The 20,797-nt window shown below is 36.9% G+C and overlaps 2 protein-coding genes across 6 annotated transcripts in view; one reads left to right on the top strand and one right to left on the bottom strand.

Annotated features, from left to right (window-relative positions):
* The first annotated feature begins 929 nt into the window (after positions 1–929).
* On the top strand, positions 930–5,298 carry LOC110024739 (MADS-box transcription factor 16-like). 2 transcript variants are annotated; one of them, XM_020724886.1, is made up of 7 exons: positions 930–1,452; positions 1,522–1,588; positions 1,669–1,730; positions 1,803–1,902; positions 2,939–2,980; positions 4,765–4,809; positions 4,900–5,298. In XM_020724886.1, the coding sequence occupies exons 1-7, from the start codon at positions 1,265–1,267 to the stop codon at positions 5,050–5,052; spliced, it is 657 nt and encodes a 218-aa protein (XP_020580545.1). In that variant the 5' UTR covers positions 930–1,264; the 3' UTR covers positions 5,053–5,298. The 2 variants fall into 2 exon arrangements, with proteins under 2 accessions (XP_020580545.1, XP_020580539.1); XM_020724880.1 differs by having other exon boundaries at positions 4,897–5,298.
* A 4,276-nt stretch (positions 5,299–9,574) lies between these two features.
* The window catches only part of LOC110018044 (formin-like protein 3), a 114,808-nt gene continuing 103,585 nt past the window's right edge, over positions 9,575–20,797 (bottom strand). For 3 of the 4 annotated variants that reach the window (XM_020715265.1, XM_020715267.1, XM_020715268.1), the window contains 3 exons: positions 10,514–10,729; positions 10,314–10,417; positions 9,575–9,756 (listed from right to left, as the gene is read on the bottom strand). In XM_020715265.1, coding sequence (XP_020570924.1) covers positions 10,596–10,729 — 134 coding nt within the window. In that variant the 3' untranslated portion in view covers positions 9,575–9,756; positions 10,314–10,417; positions 10,514–10,595. Of the gene's footprint in view, positions 9,757–10,313; positions 10,438–10,513; positions 10,730–20,797 lie in introns of all 4 variants that reach the window. The other variant, XM_020715266.1, reaches the window with a different exon arrangement.

Genomic DNA, 20,797 nt, shown 5'->3' with positions numbered 1-20,797 from the left:
CTCAGGGGATTTACGGTCCGGATCGGACACCACACGCAAGCTGCTTGCGGTGTCCGATCCGCATGGAATAATTTTTCGAGATAGAGAGCAGTAATGAACAAGCGATTAGATTAGCTTTTATTGAATATTTATGAATGATGTGCATAATTACATGCACCACCTTGCTGAGTTCGGCATGCTAGTCGGGTCTTATGTATTTTCGGTTCTATCGGATTTGAATCGGTCACCTTGATTATGTCGATCGGCTACTTTGGTACGACTGTTGACTATCGACCCCTAGATGAGGAACTTCTATAGCAAAGATGAGACCGGGCAATCAAAAATAGCGTGAATGATAGTAATTCGATAAATAGCTCACCATTTGACAAAGGATCCTTCGGGGTATTCATGGAGTATATCTTGATAAACTCTTGTTATCTTCTTGAAGAATCTCATAGGCTCTTGTAAGATGGGTAACGATTTAAGGCGAGTGTTGGGCTTATAGCTTCTCTCAACTCGATATATATTGGTATTTGGTTCGAACGACCTGCATTAAGTCAGTTTCGTGACCGGATCTACAGATTTGCACTTGATCAATTTAGTCCCTTAATTTTCCACTGATGAGATTTTTGGTTCTTTTTTTGAGCCCCCAATAGCTCTACCTATTCTCTTAAGTTCTTGGATTTTCTTGAGATTCATCTTTATATTGCACACAAATAAAATGTAAAAATTACACTTACAAAAGTTACTTAAATCTTGTAAATTTATATATTAAAAAGTGTAATTCACATTTAAAAATAAATAATAGTAAAATATTTATGTGATGTTTAATATTTGAGTGTTATATTTATAAATACAAAAGTCTTAAGTGTTAGATACATAAATATGTTTAATATTATTAATTATTTTTATTTTTAAAAGCCAGCGTCTGCTGAAATGGAGAGGAAGAACATACACATGTTCCACTTCGCTTTCACAGAGAAGGAAATCACTTTCACTTAGGGAAACTTTAGCTTTTGCAATCTCTCCCTAAAGTGGAATTCCTTCTTCGTCTTCATCTTCTTCATCCGCTCCTCTCCACAACATCCAGTCTCCACTAACTGCCTCTTTATCACTTTAAAAATCCCTCCTTTTTCACTTTCTACGTATGCGGCCTTCACCACCCATTGAATTGTAGAACACGACTTTGTTGCCTTTCAGGGGGAGAGAGAGGGAGAGGCAGAGAGAGAGAGAGAGAGAGAGAGAAGTGAATTTGTGCTGAAGGAAGCTAAGGGGGGTGGAGGGAATGGGGAGAGGGAAGATAGAGATAAAGAAGATAGAGAATCCAACAAGCAGGCAAGTAACGTATTCAAAGAGGCGACTTGGGATCATGAAGAAGGCAGAGGAACTCACAGTGCTCTGCGACGCTCAACTCTCACTCATCATCTTCTCAAGCTCCGGCAAGTTAGCTGATTTCTGCAGCCCTTCCACAGAGTAAACTCTCTTCTCATCCCCTTTTCTTTTCTGCCCAAACACCAATTACTTCATGCAATCTTTTGGCAGCGTTAAAGATATAGTTGAGAGGTACCAAAATGTTACCGGAATTGATATATGGGATGCGCAATATCAGGTATGTGCCATCATATTTTTCACTGCATCAATTCTCTGTTTCTCTGTGAAGAAGAAGAAAAAAAAGTGATTTTTATGCAGAGGATGCAGAACACTCTGAGGAATCTCAGGGAGATTAATCGTAATCTTCAGAAGGAGATAAGGTGGGTTTGAATTTTGGGGGATTGGGTTTGATAGCTTGATGAAGTTAAGAGAATGGTGTTGTGGTTATGCAGACAGAGGAAGGGGGAGAATCTGGAAGGGTTGGGCGTTAAAGAGCTGCGCGGTCTTGAGCAAAAATTGGAGGAGTCGGTTAAGATTGTTCGGCAGAGAAAGGTGTGGATCTGTTTATTGGGAAAAATACGAATTAATACTTCATTTTTCTACTTAAATTTCTGATTGCATAATTCTGCACAAACCTCACTGAGTTCTATGATGTTTGATTCATTGATGACTAGAATTTACACGCGCGTGTATACATATACATATATATATATATATATATATATTTATATTAAAAGGATCATGAGTTTTTTGGCCTCATTATGAGAGCCCGGGCCATGTGCCTAAAATTTCTGTCCCACGATGAGATCAAATCTTTGACGTGAGGAGACTTACATTGACCCCGCCACCAACAAGCCAAGACTTGCGATAAAAATCCAGAGCTCCTGCTCCAACTATTTAAAGTTTGTTGTTCTCAAACAACTTATGTTTGTCTCGTTAAGTAGTCTATATTTGAATCTTCTTTAAGTAAGCCAAACATGATCGAATTTTTTAAAGTAGAATTATAAACAAGTTGAGCACTAACAATTTCTTGTTCAATCGTGTTCAAGTTGTTTTAGCTTGAAAGAAATTATATATTATATATATTTACATCTAACTCGTGTGATCGGATTTTTTTGGATATTCTATTTTTTTTTAAATTAATTTAAATGAGTCAATTTTGAGCCGAACAAAAATGCAAACAAGAATATATAAATAGAGCTGTACACGAACACATTTTTACCAAGCAATTTACAACACGAGTCAATTAGAACATGAGTCAATTTTTGAATAAGCCCAACACGACTCAAGTTTGAGCCCACTCAAGTTCGGCTCATTTACTGCCCAAGATATACACACACAAAAATTATACGAGCATATGGCATTTACTCATGTACCACACAATACTTGTGAATTTACATGTATAACAACTGAACTTTGATTTTTACATTTATTATATTCAAATCTTTCATATCATATAAAAAAAATATCATAATTATTAACCTTTCAACAGTAAAATATATTGTATTTTTAACATGTACTTACTGTATGCAGTAACCAGCCAGAGATGCTAACAATTTTGTTTTTCCAATTAATTGCATTTTTGCAGTATCATGTGATCGCTACGCAAACAGACACTTGCAGGAAAAAGGTACCGGGAAACAAAATTTTGTTTAGTTTGTGAAATTGTCTTTGTTGAAGGTTATGTTCTCCTCTGTAAACATGTCTTCAGTTAGTTGTTACAGAATGAACCAATGAAAACTGAGCATATTTGGCTGCGGCTTAGTTTTTCTTCTTGTATTAAAGACGTGCACTATAACAGACTATATTTTTGTTGCTGTCCCTTTGGCTTTGCTTTTAAGGATTATTCCTGATCCTTATATATTTTATCTTAAAGAGGTCGCATGAAGACGTAACCGAGCAGCTCTTTCTTTGGTTTCCTTTCCAATTTTAGCCAATTACCTATTTTCCTTTTATTATTTTTTTAGTATTTTTATATATATTTATGTGTTGTATTAGGATTTAGAGAGAAGTTTTTAGCTTTAGTTTGTTTAGGACAGTAGCCGGTGTCTGTTTCCTCCATGTAAGGAATGTATCTCAGAGTTTGAGTGGTGTTTTGGCTGTTTCTCTCTTCGAGGGTGGTAATCATCTTCATTATCCCCTTCCGCGACGCTCCCAACAACCCTCCATCACTGTAGCCATTCTCAAACATCACTCGTTTGTTGTTTTCACTATAGTTTTTCAATTCCAGCATTTTTGCTCGCTGCCATCACCCTAGATAGCCACCCCTTGCTGTCCTGCAGTACCCCTACTTTACCCCTTCACTTGCCATCCTTCTCCATTGCTGCAGTCGCCCAAGACAACAATCTTTGTTGTTAATCTTGCAGTCCAGGCACCCACAACCCCCACCACCTGCTTCCATCAATCCAGCCCCCTGCCTGGTGGACGCAAACCTTTTTCTAGCTGCCGTCATCAGAAAACAGCAAACCCAATTTTTGTCTGTTGTCCCCTAGCTATTCCAGGCTTTTTCACCGCACCTTCACTACCTTGTTGCCACCTCTCTATCCACTTAGCCGACCTTCAACACTCCCGGAGCAAGCCCTAATATGACTTTGTGTCTTATTTTGTTATAATTTCACTTCTAAGTGTGTTTCGTTGGTAATCATATAGTTTTTTTTTAGTAATAACATTTGTTTTTCCAAATATAGTGTGAGTTAACTCGGCATCAGAAGCACAATGCCCGTGATAGAAAAGACATACATGGGGACAAACTTTTTACACAAGAGAAATAGATAAATTTTTTTCTATATGCACAATTCTTAATTATTTAAATATCTAAAAGCTAATGGTTGATATTTATACTTATAACACATTGGTTTCATAAACCTATGATTGAAGATGTGTATTTCACTTTTAAAAGATAATGATAGTGGTATTTTTGTTTCAATGTTAAATATTTGAATATGTATAATACATGAACTAAATAGGACGCATTGGAGAAAAAGGATTTATGTAGCCGACCCCACGTAGTGGGATTAAGGCTTTGTTGTTGTTGTTGTTGTATATGTAAATACATAAGAATTGTGCTGTATGCGCGCAAATAGTTTTTTTTTTTTCCTCAATAACTAACAGGTGAGTGGAGCAGGGGCTCGAACTTTTGACCTCAAGGACAGAAGTGGGGCTATGACATTTGGTTCATCTTGTAACTCTTCTACTTTGAAATTATTGTAGTAAAACTTAATTCTAACACAAAAATGGAAATAAATAGAAAATGATAATAATAAAAGTCCTCCATTGAATTATGACTTTTATAAATTCTGGGACCAAATTGACCGTCTACAGAGTATTAGGGGATCATTTTTCACACTTTACTCCTAAATATTTGGTATGTTTAATTGAAATCAAACTTAACCAAATTAATTAAGTTCTTTACAGCTCAAAAGCAGCAGACAAATATACAGAGCCCTAACGCATGAACTGGTTAGTTGAATGCTCTTCCTACACTTCTCCTACTAACATGAAATAACAAGAGATACTGAATTTTTCTGCTGAATTGTGTTTTTGTAGCAGAAGCTGGACGAAGAGAATCAACCGTGCAGTTTTCTCGTAGAAGATCTAAGCTGCATCTATGACAGCTCAATCTCAATGGCAAATCGGCTGCACCGGAGTGAGCCAAATGTGCAGAAAGTAGTTCGTGAGTGTCATGAGTTTGGCTTTGATTGACCTGCAATTTTCTATTACTTTGTGTTACAATGTGGATTTGTTTTCATGGCTTAACATCATAGGATTGTATAAACTATTTTTTTGTGTGCAATGTTTAAGTTCTGATCTTGATATTAAGTTCTTGTTTTTGTTATAGAGAAGGAAGGAATATTGCAATAAGTTTTTAGATATATAAGGGGCTGTTCCGATCACACGTGCAATGTTCAAATATTTTGAATATTTAACAAAACGGCACTCTTCAAATGTGTGAGATCTGGATTAGTCATTATATGTCAGTGTAGAATGCGAATCAGTTGTACATTACCTGCTTTTTTTGAGATGTTTAAGGAAGCCTAATACATATGATCTTAATCTTCCTTGAATGAGCAGAGGATATAACATTAGATAACATATGGGAGGACTGCATGCTTTCTTTTCTTGTTTATTTTTAAGAAGATTTGAATACATACTACTTAATTCCTTTGTATTTACATGTCTGACATGTAAGCTTCAATTTTACATATATGCTACCTTAGCTATGCATAAAATGGTTTACTTTACCATTTGAAAGTTAGAAAAAGTGATTTTTTTGAATGTGATGAAAGATTTGGGTGATTGACATAAAAAATAGAATTTAGGTGTTAGATATATGAATGCATAGAAATTGGATGGTTTGTATGTAAATGTCCTTCAGTTTTATTGAAGTGTATTTGGTAAATTTGGAGAAAGGTTAAGGGTATTATTCATAATCGCTAGATGTGCCTTGGGCCTAATAGTTTCAAGGTTTTGTTGTGAAAAATGACGACAATAAAGCGAAAAATGGAACGAGAAAAATTACACGAAAAAAAAAACACTAAAGTAACGCACAGATTTACGTGGTTCGACAAAATTGCTTACATCCATGGAGCTGTAAAGGATTTTATTTCTTCGAGAAAGTACACCGTCGAGCTCCTCGATGTTTGCAAGAAAATTTCTATTTTCTTTTCTCAATTCCTCTCTCTTTTTCTCTCTTTCTCTCTAGGAGGACTTGGCTTGGTTTAGCTTTTTTATGACAAACCATAAGAGAGTATTTATAGAAATCAAGAGAACGATAAGTGAGAAGTAGGTGAGCGGTATGTGGTATGTGAGCGGTAAGTGAGAATGTATGTGAGCGGTTGGTGAGATTCTTAATTAGGAAGCTAATTAAGTTGCGGTGGACCGGGTCTCCACATTACCCAACAATTCTCCCACTTAGAGATTGAGACACTGACTGTATCACCTACTGACCGCATCATCTACTAGCTATACCAACATTTTCCTTAAACATAATATCCTCTACCTCTACAACTCAAAATCTCTATCTTCATGTCAAAAGACCAACTAAAGTCGATCACAACTTCAGCTTCTTACGAGTAACACCCTCAGTTGACATATCACCGTCAACGAAGCCTTGTACCACCAAGCTCTTTGTTGAGTTACTCCTGTAATTGCTTACAACTCCCACTGCATGAGCAATATCCTGCCCCTGCTGAAAGCTCTTTTCAACAAGTCCAGTTTTGTACCTATTACCGCCATCAAACGCAGTCTTTACCTGGTACACTCACTTGTGGTGCAATGTCTTCTTCCCTGGTGAAAATTTTGTCAGCTCCTAAGTCTGATTCCCTGACAGAAAATCCTCCTCCTCCTCCTTGGTCAGCTCTCACTTGCTCAAATTCTTATCTTGCAAGATTTTTTTACAGCTATGTGGTGCTCCACCATTTGTCTGTACAAGGTTCGGTTTTCCTGCCTTTGGTGCTCTGCCACATTTCAAGAAATTGACATTCTTCTGCTTCCTCAAAATGCACCTTATATTCATGTGTCCACACCTGAGTAAACCTGTAATCATATATACTGTGTCAGTTTTCTTACCCCGAGCTAGTACTAATGCTCCTTTGGTAACATTCCTGGTGCTATCTGAGAACACTACCGAATAACCACCCTCATTGAGCTGCCCAATAGAGATGAGGTTTTTCTTCAACTCAGGAACATGCCTGACCTTTTACAAAGTCAATTTGCTCTTGTTAGGGAGTGCAATATCAACGTCTCTCATCCTAACCACGTCTAGAGCTTTTCCATCAGCTAGATATACCTTCCCAAAGTTACCTGCAACATAATTTCGCATTAACTCCCGGCGGGAAGATGTATGGAAGGAAGCTCATGAATTAAGTATTCAGTCATCAACAGAACCGTGAACTGCCAATAATAGTGCATCATGTATTTTTTCAGTTACAACAGTAGCGACATCATTCTCCTTCTTCTTAGGATTCTTGCAGTTCATTTTTATGTAGTCATCCTTGCCACAATTCCAACAAACAACCTGCTGACTAGACTTTAATTTTGATCTTCTTTTGTTTGAGTTCTTGTCATGCGATCTCCCTCTGAAATTAACATTCAGCACCGAACTTGAACACGAGACCTCACTAGAATCATTCTTGTGCACCTCCTCAACCAAAATCAAATCATGAATATCATTATATTTCAGCTTAGATTTCCCTGCAGAACTACTAGCTGTCATCCTCATGGCTTCCTAGCTATTTGACAATGAAGTCAACAATATCACCGTGTGTATCTTATCATCAAAATCAATTTCAACAGACGATAAGTGATTTGTGATAGTGTTGAAATCATTCAGGTGTGGAGCAACCGACATACCTTCCGCCATCTTCAAGTTAAATAACCTTTTCATCAGGTGCACCTTGTTATTCGCCGATGGCTTTTCATACATACCTGATAAAGCCGTCATGAGATTCACAGTAGTCTTCTCTTTGATGACGTTGTGGGCAACCGACAGGGTTAATTGAATAACTCCCCAAACCTATCGATCCAACAGATTTCATTTTGCCTCGTTCATCTTTTCCGGTCGCTTTCTCAATAACGGAAGATGAAGTTTCTACCCATAGAAGTAATCATCTATCTGCATCATCCAGTAAACAAAATATATATCATTGAACTTCTCGATCCCTGAATCCATCACTTCGTTTCCGGTCATCGTTCTTCTTTAGATTCGAACATTTCTCTGATACAAGTTGTGAAAAACAACGATAATAAACGAAAAATGGAACAAGAAAAATTGCACGCATAAGATAACACCAGAGCGACACAGATTTACGTGATTCGACAACTTTTGCTACATTCACGCAGCTGCAGAGGATTTTATTTCTTCGAAAAAATTACACCGTCGAGCGCATCGATATTTACAAGAAAATCTCTATTTTCTTTTCTCCCTCCCTCTCGCTCTCTCTTCATCTCTTTCTCTCTTAGAGGACTTGACTTGGACTTGCTTGACTTGACTTTTTTTATGACAAGTCATAAAAGACTATTTATAGAAACCAGGAGAGAGGTAGATGGGAGGTAGATGAACGATAGGGAGGATGTGGTTTGTGAATGACAACTGAGATTGTCTCCACATTACCCAACAGGTTGAGTCAAGTTGAGGATTTGATATACCTTGAGCCTAATAGTCGAAAGATAGACTTGAGCGAGGACTTCAAAATCCAAGTACCCCATAAAAGGGAAAATTATTACGTTCGGTGAACTTTATGTTCAAATAATAGGTGAGGATTCGATCATGTCACTGTGCATTCTACGTGCTTGGATCGTCGCCGGTACTTAGAAATGTGGAAACCAAACTTAATAATCTCTTACAAAAAGGGGACCGATAAATCTCTAGAAAGGGATATAACCGATTAAGATTTGGAGCGTAGCTGTGCTTATTTTAGATTGATCCAAAAGAAAACTTTTCTCACCAACAGATCATTTGGTTTTTTAATAAAAAAACAATTGTGTATTTATAATACTTACAAATTTTTTAATGTGCAATAAAATAAATATAAGAATTTGTATTTTTGTTTTTTGGATTGAAAAAAATAAAATTAATGGTCATTTTGTTTAAAAAATTGTTCAAATCTAAACAAATTAAGAAACAACAATTTTAAACTGCATAATAATTTACGTGAAACAAAAATAGTCATCAGAGTAATTCTACTTTATTTTAAGGAAAAGATTGAGTACACATCCACTGTTTGATAAGAGAAAGCTCACAGAAAAGCCATCTAATCTTAATGAAGTGAAGTATATCTGAGCTCTTTTTTTTTCCCTTTTATTCTCTACAGCCTTATTCTGCTAAGGATATTGAGTCGGATGGCAACAGTTGCTTTGAAAAAGAGGGAATATTTACGTACAAACCACTTGATTGCTATGTATTTTGAAATAATTTCCACTTAAGACCTGACATTTGCCAAAAAAAAATAAAAGAAATGACATAACAACTTAATCACCCAGAAAGAAAATTTACATACATACCACAATTCTTGTGCAATTTACATATTTAAGACCTAAAGTAAAATATTTATATCCATAATCTTTTCATGAAAAACAGTATTTCACTTCTAAAATTAGTAATAATAGACGTGATGTTATAAACTTGTGCTATGTACGTAAATGCTGAAGTTTAAAAAGATAAGAATTGTGCGGTATGCATGCCCTAAAGGTGGCAGAACCATAACCACCAACGAACAAGCCATGCTTGCATGTAATTGTAAACAAGAAATGTAAATCCTTGTCGAAGACAATGTGTAAATGACCTAAGACAATCTAATGCACCTGGCAATAAACAATAAAATGCTCTCAACTTTCTTATATTACAATGCTAATACGACCAGTATCCAAATGCAGCAAATTTTCTGTATAGATCATATCATCAAAAGCCTGCAAGGCATCACAACATCACTACGATTTGAGACGGCAGAAATGTGAGCTTATAACAACATTAAGAGGTGTGGTAATCTTTAAGAAGATTAACTTTTCAAAAAGCAGACACAATATTAGAGATTTATTTGATGAAGAGCAACATTAACAACCACAATATGGTAGATGTAAAAAAGCTATCGCAAGAGTTTTTCAAACAAAAATAGATTTTCTGAAAACATTTCCAAAAAAAACCTAGCCAGACCTAATAAAATTAGGGAAATTTACATACATACCACAAAATTCTTCTGTATTTACATATCTAACACCTAAAGTTTGATAGTTATACTTATCACACTTTGGAGCATAAGCTTACGCATGAAAAAGGTGTTTTCCAATTAAAAAAAGTTAATAATGATGGTATTTTTTATGTGATGTAAATATGAAAGTTTAGGTGTTAGTATGTAAATACATAAGAACTGTGTGGCATATATATAAATGCCCCTTAAAATTATCATAAATGCTACCGCAACTTTTGAATGAGTATTGCTCATCAAAAAATAGAGCACAAAACTAACCAGTGGAGAAAGATAGCTGCTGTGCGGTTGATTCAAATACACATTCCATGTTCCATGAATCTCAGAGAAGACCGAATAAAGAAATTTTTGGCGCATCCAACTGACTGTTAGACAGACAAACACACTAGAAATATTCCAGTTTTTATTGAATAACAAGGTGAATAATGTGTAAAAGGATGCATTGCTTCAAATGAACTCACCAGTTCATGCCGTACTATCTATCTCCACTCAAGGTTAGCATATTAGGGATTGCAGCTTTGAAAAAACAGCCTCGTCAAAATCTCATCTACCAGAACTACTTCCTTTTTCTTTCATGGCAGCCATCTCTAGCTTTTTCTTCTCGGCATCAGCGGTACGAATATTCTCTTCATGAGATTTATTGAACGTATTGACAAAAATTACCAAAATTGAAGTAACTGCCAAAAAATGAAGCCGCCATTTAGAAGAAAATACTTATTGCAAATGATTTAGATTCAATCATTTACTATCAGAAAAGATCATAAACTGCACTTTACTTTCTATGATTCCAAGGGAATGTGCAGCTACATGCTTTCAATTAAAGGAAACTTCCAGTTTCCGTCAGTTTCCGTGAATTTGATGTTTGGGAGAGGTTAATGAAAAATGCTCTTCATGCATAGCATATATTATTGGGGCATTTACATTCATATCACTTAATTCCTATGCATTTGTTGACCTCATTTTGAGGTCATTACTTTTTTCCTTAGGATCCTAGGATCTAGCTCTAGGGATTCCTATTGACTATCTTAGAGGACCAGTATTGGAATCCATCCCCTTAGAAATTTCAGCCATCTCCTATTTCTCTTGTGATGTCTCGCATTGATGATCTCAAAACAATCTTCGTATGGTCGAGTGGTTAAGCACTATCATGTGGAGACTCAGGGAGAAGTTCCCAATAGAATCTCAAGCCCTAGGAAAACCTCTTCAGGACTTTATCATCACACACACACATACAAAATGCACAAAATTCACTAAGTTGCACAAGATCGGACTAGAATTGAGCTTAAAAGATGGGTGAAAACGCGAACTTCTCCGGATGACCTCCTACGACAAAATGGAATACGCCAACGCGCCCGAGACACCAATTTTAGCTAGGAAAGACATTCATATCTCCATAATTCTACACACGAACAAATTGCACGCAAATCGATGAATTCATCAAAACGACCTCAGACGACGAAACGGACCACACCAACGCGTCCGGAACGTCAGAATTACTTACAAAAGAACATCCATTTTGTTATGCTGTGACACACGAATAAAAAAGTACGAATCAAATATTATTTTGGAAATATTAAATATTTTTATATTTATATTATTAATTATAATAACCCTTCTTCTCGAGACTTTACCTTCTTCTTTATTGTGACGATTCCTTCCCCGTCGTTTGATTCGACCACAAAGCTGTGGTAAATATGGTTGTCCCCCTCATTTATGCCTATAAAAGGCTTCTTAGGGTACGATGGTAGGTTGTTGAAAATTTTGAGAGGAAAAGAGAAAATGAGGCATCTCGCTGCCGGGCTTATTTTTAGAAGATTTGTGCTTTTCCATCGAGGTTCTTAAGGGAGGTGTTTGCCGATTTTATTTTCTTAGACTTGTTTTTGAGTTTGTTTTGAATCTTCATCAAAAGTTAACCCTCTTCCTTCTTCTAATCTGCATCACTTGAAAGTGCTCCTGAATGCATGTTCTTTCTAATGCACCTGAAATTGGGAAATTAAGGCTACTTTAAGATTTATTTGAGCTTAACATTAAGAATGAGAATGGTTATAGAATTAATGAGCTGGAACATAATCCATGCGGCTGCCTTTTTCTGCTCGAAATGCATGTTGGATGGAAATTTATTTTTTAAAATTTATTAGGAGCCTATTTGGCGGTCTCAGTTTTGCTCTATGATGTTATTTACCAATTTGAAATACATGCTAAATGAAATGTTGATTTGGGACTTGATTCTTAAGCTCTCTATTATTGTTACCCTTGTTGAAATATATGTTGGAATTCGTTTCGATGCTTTGGGATGTCGGTTTTAGGAACTCACTTGTGTTTCTCTGTTTCTGTTACCTGTCCCTGTTCGAAGTATATGCTGAGTGCAAATTTTGGGTTCTAAAGCTTTGTGGAATCTGATTTTTGGTGGCTCTATTTTGGCCCCTTTGGTGGGATCGGTTTAGTTGTATGGCTGCTTGGTTTTGGTCCTCTTGTTGAGCTCGGTTTAGTAGTATGGCTGCTTGGTTTGGCCCTTTTACTGGGCTCGGATTAGTTGAATGACTGCTTGGATTTGGCCACTTGCAGGTCTCGGTTTTAACTTCCCATGGCTGCCCCTGTTCGAAGTATATGCTGGTGATTTTTTTTTAATTTAATTTTGGGAGCTTTGAAAGCTTTGCTTTGGTGTCTTATTTTGTTGTTTCTTTATTGCTTTCTATATTCATAATACTTAAATAAAAAAATTTGTCTTTTTCTTAGCCTTTTGGGGCTGATTTTGGTGGTATGGCTTTGGCCCTTGCTGCTGCTTTCTTTGTTTGAAATATATGAACAACTAAGCTTGATTTTATTTTAAGGTCTTGAGCTTTGGGCTTGGGGTTTGTGCTGTGATTAATTTGGGCTTGGCTTTCTCCTTACTACCCCTGTCCGTGAGCCTTCTCCAGTGGCTCTTTTATGCTGAATGTGGTTGGTTTGGGTTTGACTTTTTCCTTGATGTCCCTGGCCGTGAGCCTTCTCCTGTGGCTCCTTTGTGTTGAATTTAGGTTGTCTTTTTCCTTGCTGCCCCTGACCGTGAGCCTTCCTGTTGTGGTTCCTTGGTTTGTGTTGTGGTTGGTTTGGGCTTGGCTCTCTCCTTGTTGCCCCTGGCCGTGAGCCTTCTCCTGTGGCTCCTTAGTGATTGAGTGTGGTTGGTGGCTCCTTCTGCTGCTCCTACCCGAGAGCATCTGTTTGGGTTCCTCTATGTGGTGTTGGGTTCATATCTCATTGGAAACTTTCAATTTAAGGCGGAATTGAATGGGTTTAATGTTTGCAAGGTGAAATACTTCAATCGTTGTTACTTAAAGAATTCAAATGCTTTTTTTTTTTTCCACAAGATGATCTTTTAGATGTTTGGGACAGCTTTGAGGCGTGTTTGGCTGCGATTTCGAGCCACAGTTGGAAGCTTTATTTGATAGTATTTGGCTGCGGTTTTGGGGGGTTGGTAGCTGTAGTTTGAGGCTTTATTTGATAATGTTTAACCGCGATTTTTGGAGGTTTTTGTGCTTCAGTTTTTGAGCCTTTGAAGTATATTTTTGTAAGACTTTTGAGCTGCGATTTTGAGGATATTAGGAGTGGCATTTTGATGTGACATGCAAGGTTTTTGGAGTTTAGAAAGTGGTCGTTTGAAAATTACATCCCTTTTTGTTTGATTTGTGAAATATGAAAGGCTCTTACAACTTCATTTCAGGAAATCATAAAGTTAATATGAATCGGATTCATAAAGGATTTGAAAGCTCATAAAATTATCATTCATGAAAGAGTTTCTTTTTGGAAGTTTGACATTAAGGTTTGGATAACATAAATGCCACAGGCTTGGGTGTGTGATTGTGTAAGTGATGGTTGAGCTGTGTAAACAATTGTCACATTAATTCGGGCCCGTTTCGACCTGTTCCAAACAAGAATTGGAAGGGATACCCTTCTTGGGTTGATCCATTTATGAAATTTGAGAAAATGATATCCTTCTTGGATTGATTCATAGATTTTGGGCCCTCCTTTTCAGATCTTTTCGTTACAAGTTTTGAGGGTTGATTCACCCTTCGTCTCTTCGATCTTTTGAGTTGATCAGTTCTTCCTCTCTCTCATCCCCATTTTTATTCTTTTTTTTCCTTGCTTTTGGTTCGATTTTCGGTACTTATGTCTGATATATAAGTATCCATATATAGTTTTTTGCTATATATGAAACCACCAAACAATGTCGCAAGTAAGTCGGTTTTGTTTTTGAGGCGTAGGGCGATGATAACAAAAGCACATGGGTGGTAGAGCAGAATGATATTTCATCCTACGACAACAAAACCCAATCCTGGGACCTGATAAACTGTAGGATGATAGTAACATTCACCGACACAAGACTAACAGAGGACCCTTACTTTCTTAGGTTATTGGCGGTCCTACGCCCGACAGCGTGATCGACTCGTGGACAATCATAACTTTTCAAAACTGATAAGAACAGAACATGATAAGAACAAATATAATATTTATAAAAAATATTTTACTACAAAATTGATATAACTTCATTTTATATGCCTAAAATTTATATGCATGCTAAAATATAAATTTAAATGTATCGTAACTTGGTTGTTCACTTATCGATTATCAGTATCGGGCTAAGGAGTATCCTCCTAAGTTAGGTTTAGTATGACACCCTTCTGGTTGAGTTGCGGGCTCTATACATCCGGGTGACCGATAGTAGCCTTCGATGTCCCTTGAGTACAAATATATAATATTTGAGTCTAGCCCCGACCCGAGTGCTTGCAGTTTTCTTTTTTCGGATTTTTTGTGAGATTTTATCGAAACTTTTGGTAAAACACTCGTGGTCTTTAACACGGGATCTTCCCGTGTTTTTGATGACTTTCTTTGAGTTACTATTTGCCCTTTTTTTTAATTGGAGATTTTTATCGTGAGTCATCTGTCTATTTTCTCGATTTTTTTTTCGTCGTGGATCATTTGCCGCTCCTCTTGAGTTTTCTAAGTGGTATTTCTTTTGTTGATGCAATTCATGCTAGATTTCTTAAAATCTTGTTACTATATTTCTACCTGCTACTGCTACTTTTACACACTATACCTTAGAATAGGAAGTCAGTAGTTGGTTCCATAGAAGGTACCCGACAGCAGAACGTTGACTAAACAATCACATGTACCTTTAAAATTAATATCGAATCTGAAGGTGCTACAACGGGGAGCTTGGAGCGAACACCGTGGACAACACGACTAGAACACACAAAAAAACAACTTCGAGATGGATCTGCAACATCAAAATAAGTCTACAACAACTAAACATTTTCCTTAGTTTAAATAACAAGTCATAGAACTTCTAGGTGGTTCGTTTAGCGCAACGTAAATCATCACCCTATCTTTAGGCTTTTGCACAACCCTGTTGTGCAATTATAAATCCTAACACTTTTAGGATTCCGAGGTTATCGTACGGTACGGTGTAAATCCTCCTATCTTTTTGGGCTATTTGCACGATCAGATATCGTGCAAACGTAAGTTCTAAATTCTAAAAATAAATTGCAGGTTTAAACATTAAATAACATCATTTCAAAGACATAAAATCAAACAATAAGATAGTTGAGAGGTCACCGAGGTTCTCCCTGGATCTGTGATATCCCCCACTTGTCGCTCATTTGGATTCTTTAAAATAACTGTTCCTATTTGAGTCATTCCCATTTGATTTTCTCATGTCCAATCTCGGAAACCTAAACTTTGAAATCTAGAAGGTAAAACCACTGATCTTAATCGAGAATCTTCTTAAGTGACCCCAACCATTTAAGATGTAATTAACTATAGGGGCTTGCCTCTATAGGGAACTTGGAATCTAGGTAAAATAAACCTTATCTAATCCTTATATTAGGTAAGGGAACTTACCGACTATATATAAAAATTTTTGCAGACCAAATGGATGTCACAAACTTTTTAGTTTATGTGGTCGAGCCTACTATTAAGTGATACGCTTATCCTTCGGGATAGTGAATTACTTGTGGTATCGCACTCAACCGTCTGAACTATTTAATATGTGAGACTCGTTTGGCCTCATATATTTTTTAAAATTAAAATGTTACTTTCAAAAATCATATTTACATTAAAACTATTTTCATATTTAACAAAAATTCATTCTCATTCCTTCTTCAAAAAAATAACGGCCGACAGTATTCACATATCTAACACATAAACTTCACCTTCTAGATGAATATCACCCAAATCATTCATATCAAATAAAAATTACCACCATTTAAACTTTTAAAAAGTGAAATACACCTTTTCATACATAGGCAAGGTGATATTTATATAAATAATTTCAAGTCATAATGAAAGCAAACTCAGCATAACTTCAAATTAAATAATCAAATCTTTAGATGATATTGGTTGCAATAAAAAATTGAAAATAAAGAATCACTGAAAAAGAAAATACAGATTGCATACTAATATATCATCTCTGATGTACATTCACAACAAATATTGATAGCAGAACTGATTCAATATTAGGTATCATGTTTGGTCTGGACAGCTGCAGTTGCGTTTCACATAGAAGGTTTACCAAGATTAAAGAAACAAATATAAATTAAGTGTGAGACCAAATGAATCTAGTAGGCTGACAGAAAACAACTATCACAAAATAGGAAGTATTAGTACTCAGGGTGGCCAATTGCAGGAAAGCGCCAATTGGATTGATCACATAATTTCAAGTAAAACAGTGAAATTTGACAGTCATAAAGCATTTTACATGAGCGTAAAGGGAAAATTATAAGTTTTCAACAAAAAAAAAAAAGAGCAAAATTATAACTCAAATACATCAGAAAATTCTAAGAAAAAAAAGCCATAAGAAAAACATAAAAATATATAAATGCATTGTTATCCAAAAAACTGAAGAAGCATTTTAGTTAAAAACAACATAGATAAAAAAGGGGAAAATTATAAAATAAGAGCAACCGTTATCCGGCACTGATGTTGAAAGCTCTGAGCAAGCATATTCATTAATGAATCACGAATAAACAGCAAAAAGTATATAACATGTGGCGGGCTGTAGCGTGAAGAGGCTAGGTTGGGTCACATATCAACCCCTGCGGGGCTCAGCTGGAGACAAAAACTAAGCAAATAATACTAAATAAAAATAATTAAATGAAGTTTAATTTGGTCTGTAATATATCATGAGATAGTTCTCTGCAGATTAGAAGAGGAATAGAAGGAAAGTGATTCCATTTAAGGTAATGTGTTGGTAGTGTGAACAAATATCATTCATTGTGAGATGACTTGAGATTCCTTTGAGAGCAGGAGCAACGATTAGGTTTGCTCCAGCATTATTTACAGGCCGTGTGATACGTATTTAACCCAAACAAAATAGAAATTGTTGAATTCAAAAAAAGAAAATACAATCTTACAAACAGAAATAGAAATAGCAACAGACAAAACACAACAACAAACTCAGGTGGATCTCAGGATGGTGGTGGTGATCGGCGAGGGTTTGGTCACCCAGAGAGGTAGCAAAGAGTGGGTGAAGGACTGAAAGGCATGGAGGCAACAAAGGTGCGTTGGTAACCGAGAGGAGGTGCGAAACTGCAAGAACAACAAGTACGGTTGCTGTCCTAGGCAGTGGCAACAAGAAAGAGAACCAGAGAGGTAGCAAAGAGTGGGTGAAGGGCTGGAAGGCATGGAGGCAACAAAGGTGTGTTGATAACCGAGAGGAGGAGGTGCGAAACTGCAAGAACAACAAGTACGGTTGCTGTCCTGGGCAGTGGCAGCAAATAAGAGGGGCTAGACAGTGGAGGAAATGGCTGGGAAGGGCTGTCTTGAGTTGCGGTAGCAAGGGAGGACGCCGACGACAGTAAAAGGAAGTTGCAGCAATGGGGGCAGCTGGAATGAGAGAAACAGGTGCATGGGCGGCTGGATCAGCAGAGAATAGCCAGGAAAGGCTGTTTCCGGTCTGCTGCATCAAGGGGGGATGCGGGGCACTGCTGGACAGCAAGAGGATGGCTATCCGAGGTGGCAGCAACAAGGACAGGTGGCTGGAAATGGAAAACTGCAGTGAGAACAGGAATGTGCGGCTGTTCGGGGGCGGCTGCAGCAAAAAGTACAGATGTTGTGGAGGGGGTTAGGGAAGACAATCACCACCTTCGGAGCAAGATACAACCGGAGTACCACTTAAACCCTTGGATACACCCCTCGAAAGAAGATAAGAGACGCTGGCGGCTGTCACGATACAAAATACACCAAAAACTAACCCTCAAACATCATAAATGCAAATATATAATAAGATAACTAGAAGTGGCCCACGATGGCCGACGGACTCCACAACATGAAGAAAACTTGGACCAATTCGGTCCCAATGAGCAGCCGGTTGCCCGCATGGTCGAAAAAAATTCCGCATTCCGCCTAGACGCGGGAGACACCCACATCACCATGCCTAAGTTGAGACTAAGCAGCCTAAGTTTCCTCTGAAGGTAAAGACTTGACAAGACAATGAGTTAGAAAGGAAGAGGTGGGGGAAGAAGGACCCAGTTTATTGTGTAACCTAGTTGGATAAGGAGAAGTCCTAATTTCCTTGATTTTACTCTCTAAGAACAAAAGGAAAAAAAAAAGTTTTGGGAGAAACTTGGAAATGATATATGGCCCAAGGATGACTAATAAAAGCCAGTCGCCCAACCAACGAGTTGGGAAAAGAGTCAGCTTAAAGGGACGGTAATGCAGTGAAGAAATCAGCTAAAGGAGGCGACTTAAAATCTAGCAAGGGACATGCCAAGGTGTTGGAAATGCAACTTGAAGTCAGCCAATATGAGAGGGCGACTGGAAGTCTACTTCTTGGGACAATTCGTCAAAAAGCAGGCAAATCAAAGCCGAAGAAAAAAATTACTAAGGAGTGTGGCTTAAAGAAAAATTGACGGAAGGGTTGAGAAGGCGTTTCTGGTAGGGCAACAAGGGAGTAGAAGTCGCCAGCAAGGTGGCAAGAAAGTTGTTAGTAGAGCACTGGTGAAACAAGGGCCAAAACCAAGGAGTAAGTTGTCAAACATAGAGCCGACAATCAAGAAAGTCATCAACAAGGTGTTGTTATCATGACATCAATAGTAAGATGTCTGGCTGAGAACATTCCAAACTGTTAGGATATAAATCACAAGAACAGCTTAAAATAAAGGAAACTAACGATGAGTTAGTACAAAAAAAGGAGATAAAAAGTATGAACCAAATAAAAACAAAGCTTTGTATGTTAGTGTTCTATGCTTAAAAGCTCATTAAAGTATATGTTATTGAATAATTAATAAGCATATATGTTTTGATGAAAAATAAATAAATAAATAAATTATAGTGTAGTAGCAGTGTACGTCTAAATCATAGCCCTTTTATGGTGAGATTTCAACTTTGGCACATTATTAACTATTCTTTATCAATTAAAATAATTAAAATCTGTCTTTTGATTGATATGTTTGCTTTTATTTCTTTATGTTCACAATAAGTCGAACAACAATGACCTAAATACAAATAGAAAAATATCAAATATGAACAAATACAGCTGAACACAAACAAAGAAAAAAATTGTTGAGCCGGATAAACATATATATGGATTCTTTACGCCTTATAATTAATTTAAGACCAAAATCATTCGTGAGAAGATATGAATGCAATCGAATAATATTCTTCATTGAAATTAGCATTTAGTCAGCTCAACGTCTGCATGCAACTCCAACTCAAACATGAGCACTAGCCGAGCTTTGGATCAATTGTGATCTAAATAAGCCAAGATTTAAAAGCACTTGAAAGATCACTGAGTTTATGAGGTGCACATCATCAAAGCCCTTGCTTCTTCATATCAAACTAAATAACATAAAAGAAAATGCCAAACTAGACAAATAAAAAAAATTCTATCCTTCACTGGTGTGGGTGTGATTATTCTTTGTATTTGCTCCATTAAATTTTTTGTCAAATAATCTCAATTACTGCACCATCTATAGTAAAGGGGTCAGTAAAGTTGCTTGATTATCTTTTACAATATTTCATAGAGAGTTCAAAATAGTTAAAATATCAGATTTTGGAGGGAGATTTCAATTAATAATTCCTCTCTAGCTTGTCAATTCAATGATCACTTCCTTTTGATAGGTGTAATAATATTAGTGACGCATCTCTTCTTTTTTTCATTAGAGGTTAGCATGGGTTCTAGAAGAAGTCGTTCTTTTCACATTCAGGATACTAAGGAATCATTTTTATTTATTTTAATTGGCCAATATTAGACCTTGATCAAGACTGTAATAACTGAAATTTTAAAAAAAATAATAATAAATCAAATCGGTGGGATCGAATAAGTGTCTCGACGGTTTCACTTAAGGAGGCTAGTGTCTGACTCGTTTTAGAATCGTAGAACGACTAGAGAGACTGAGTGGGAACCGGAGGAAGGAAAGTCATACCGGCATCAACTGTAAAAGGGAGATGCATACCACCTTGGGACGAGTTACAGTCGAAGCACTTTCTCGCCATCAGATGCAACCCTTGAAGGGAAAATGAGGATGTCGACTGCTGTCCAAATAGAAACCTGAGCAAAAACTAACCCTAACCAAAGCAAAGGGCATATTATAATAGTAGATAAAAAAGGACAACAAAGACTCTTCAAATCAGGAATAAATCAACACAAAACACAAATACCCCGCTATGACTACGCTAGGCAGCAGTGATGGTGTGGGGTACGGAGCGACAAGTGATGGATTGGCTGGAAAGTGAGGTGGGGGGGGGGGGGGTAATATTGAGGGGTAGCA

The sequence above is a fragment of the Phalaenopsis equestris genome, unplaced genomic scaffold, assembly GCF_001263595.1.
Source record: "Phalaenopsis equestris unplaced genomic scaffold, ASM126359v1 Scaffold000002, whole genome shotgun sequence".
Lineage (NCBI taxonomy): Eukaryota > Viridiplantae > Streptophyta > Magnoliopsida > Asparagales > Orchidaceae > Phalaenopsis > Phalaenopsis equestris.
Note: the sequence above shows the minus strand (reverse complement) of the source record. Positions and strands in the feature narration are given on the sequence as shown.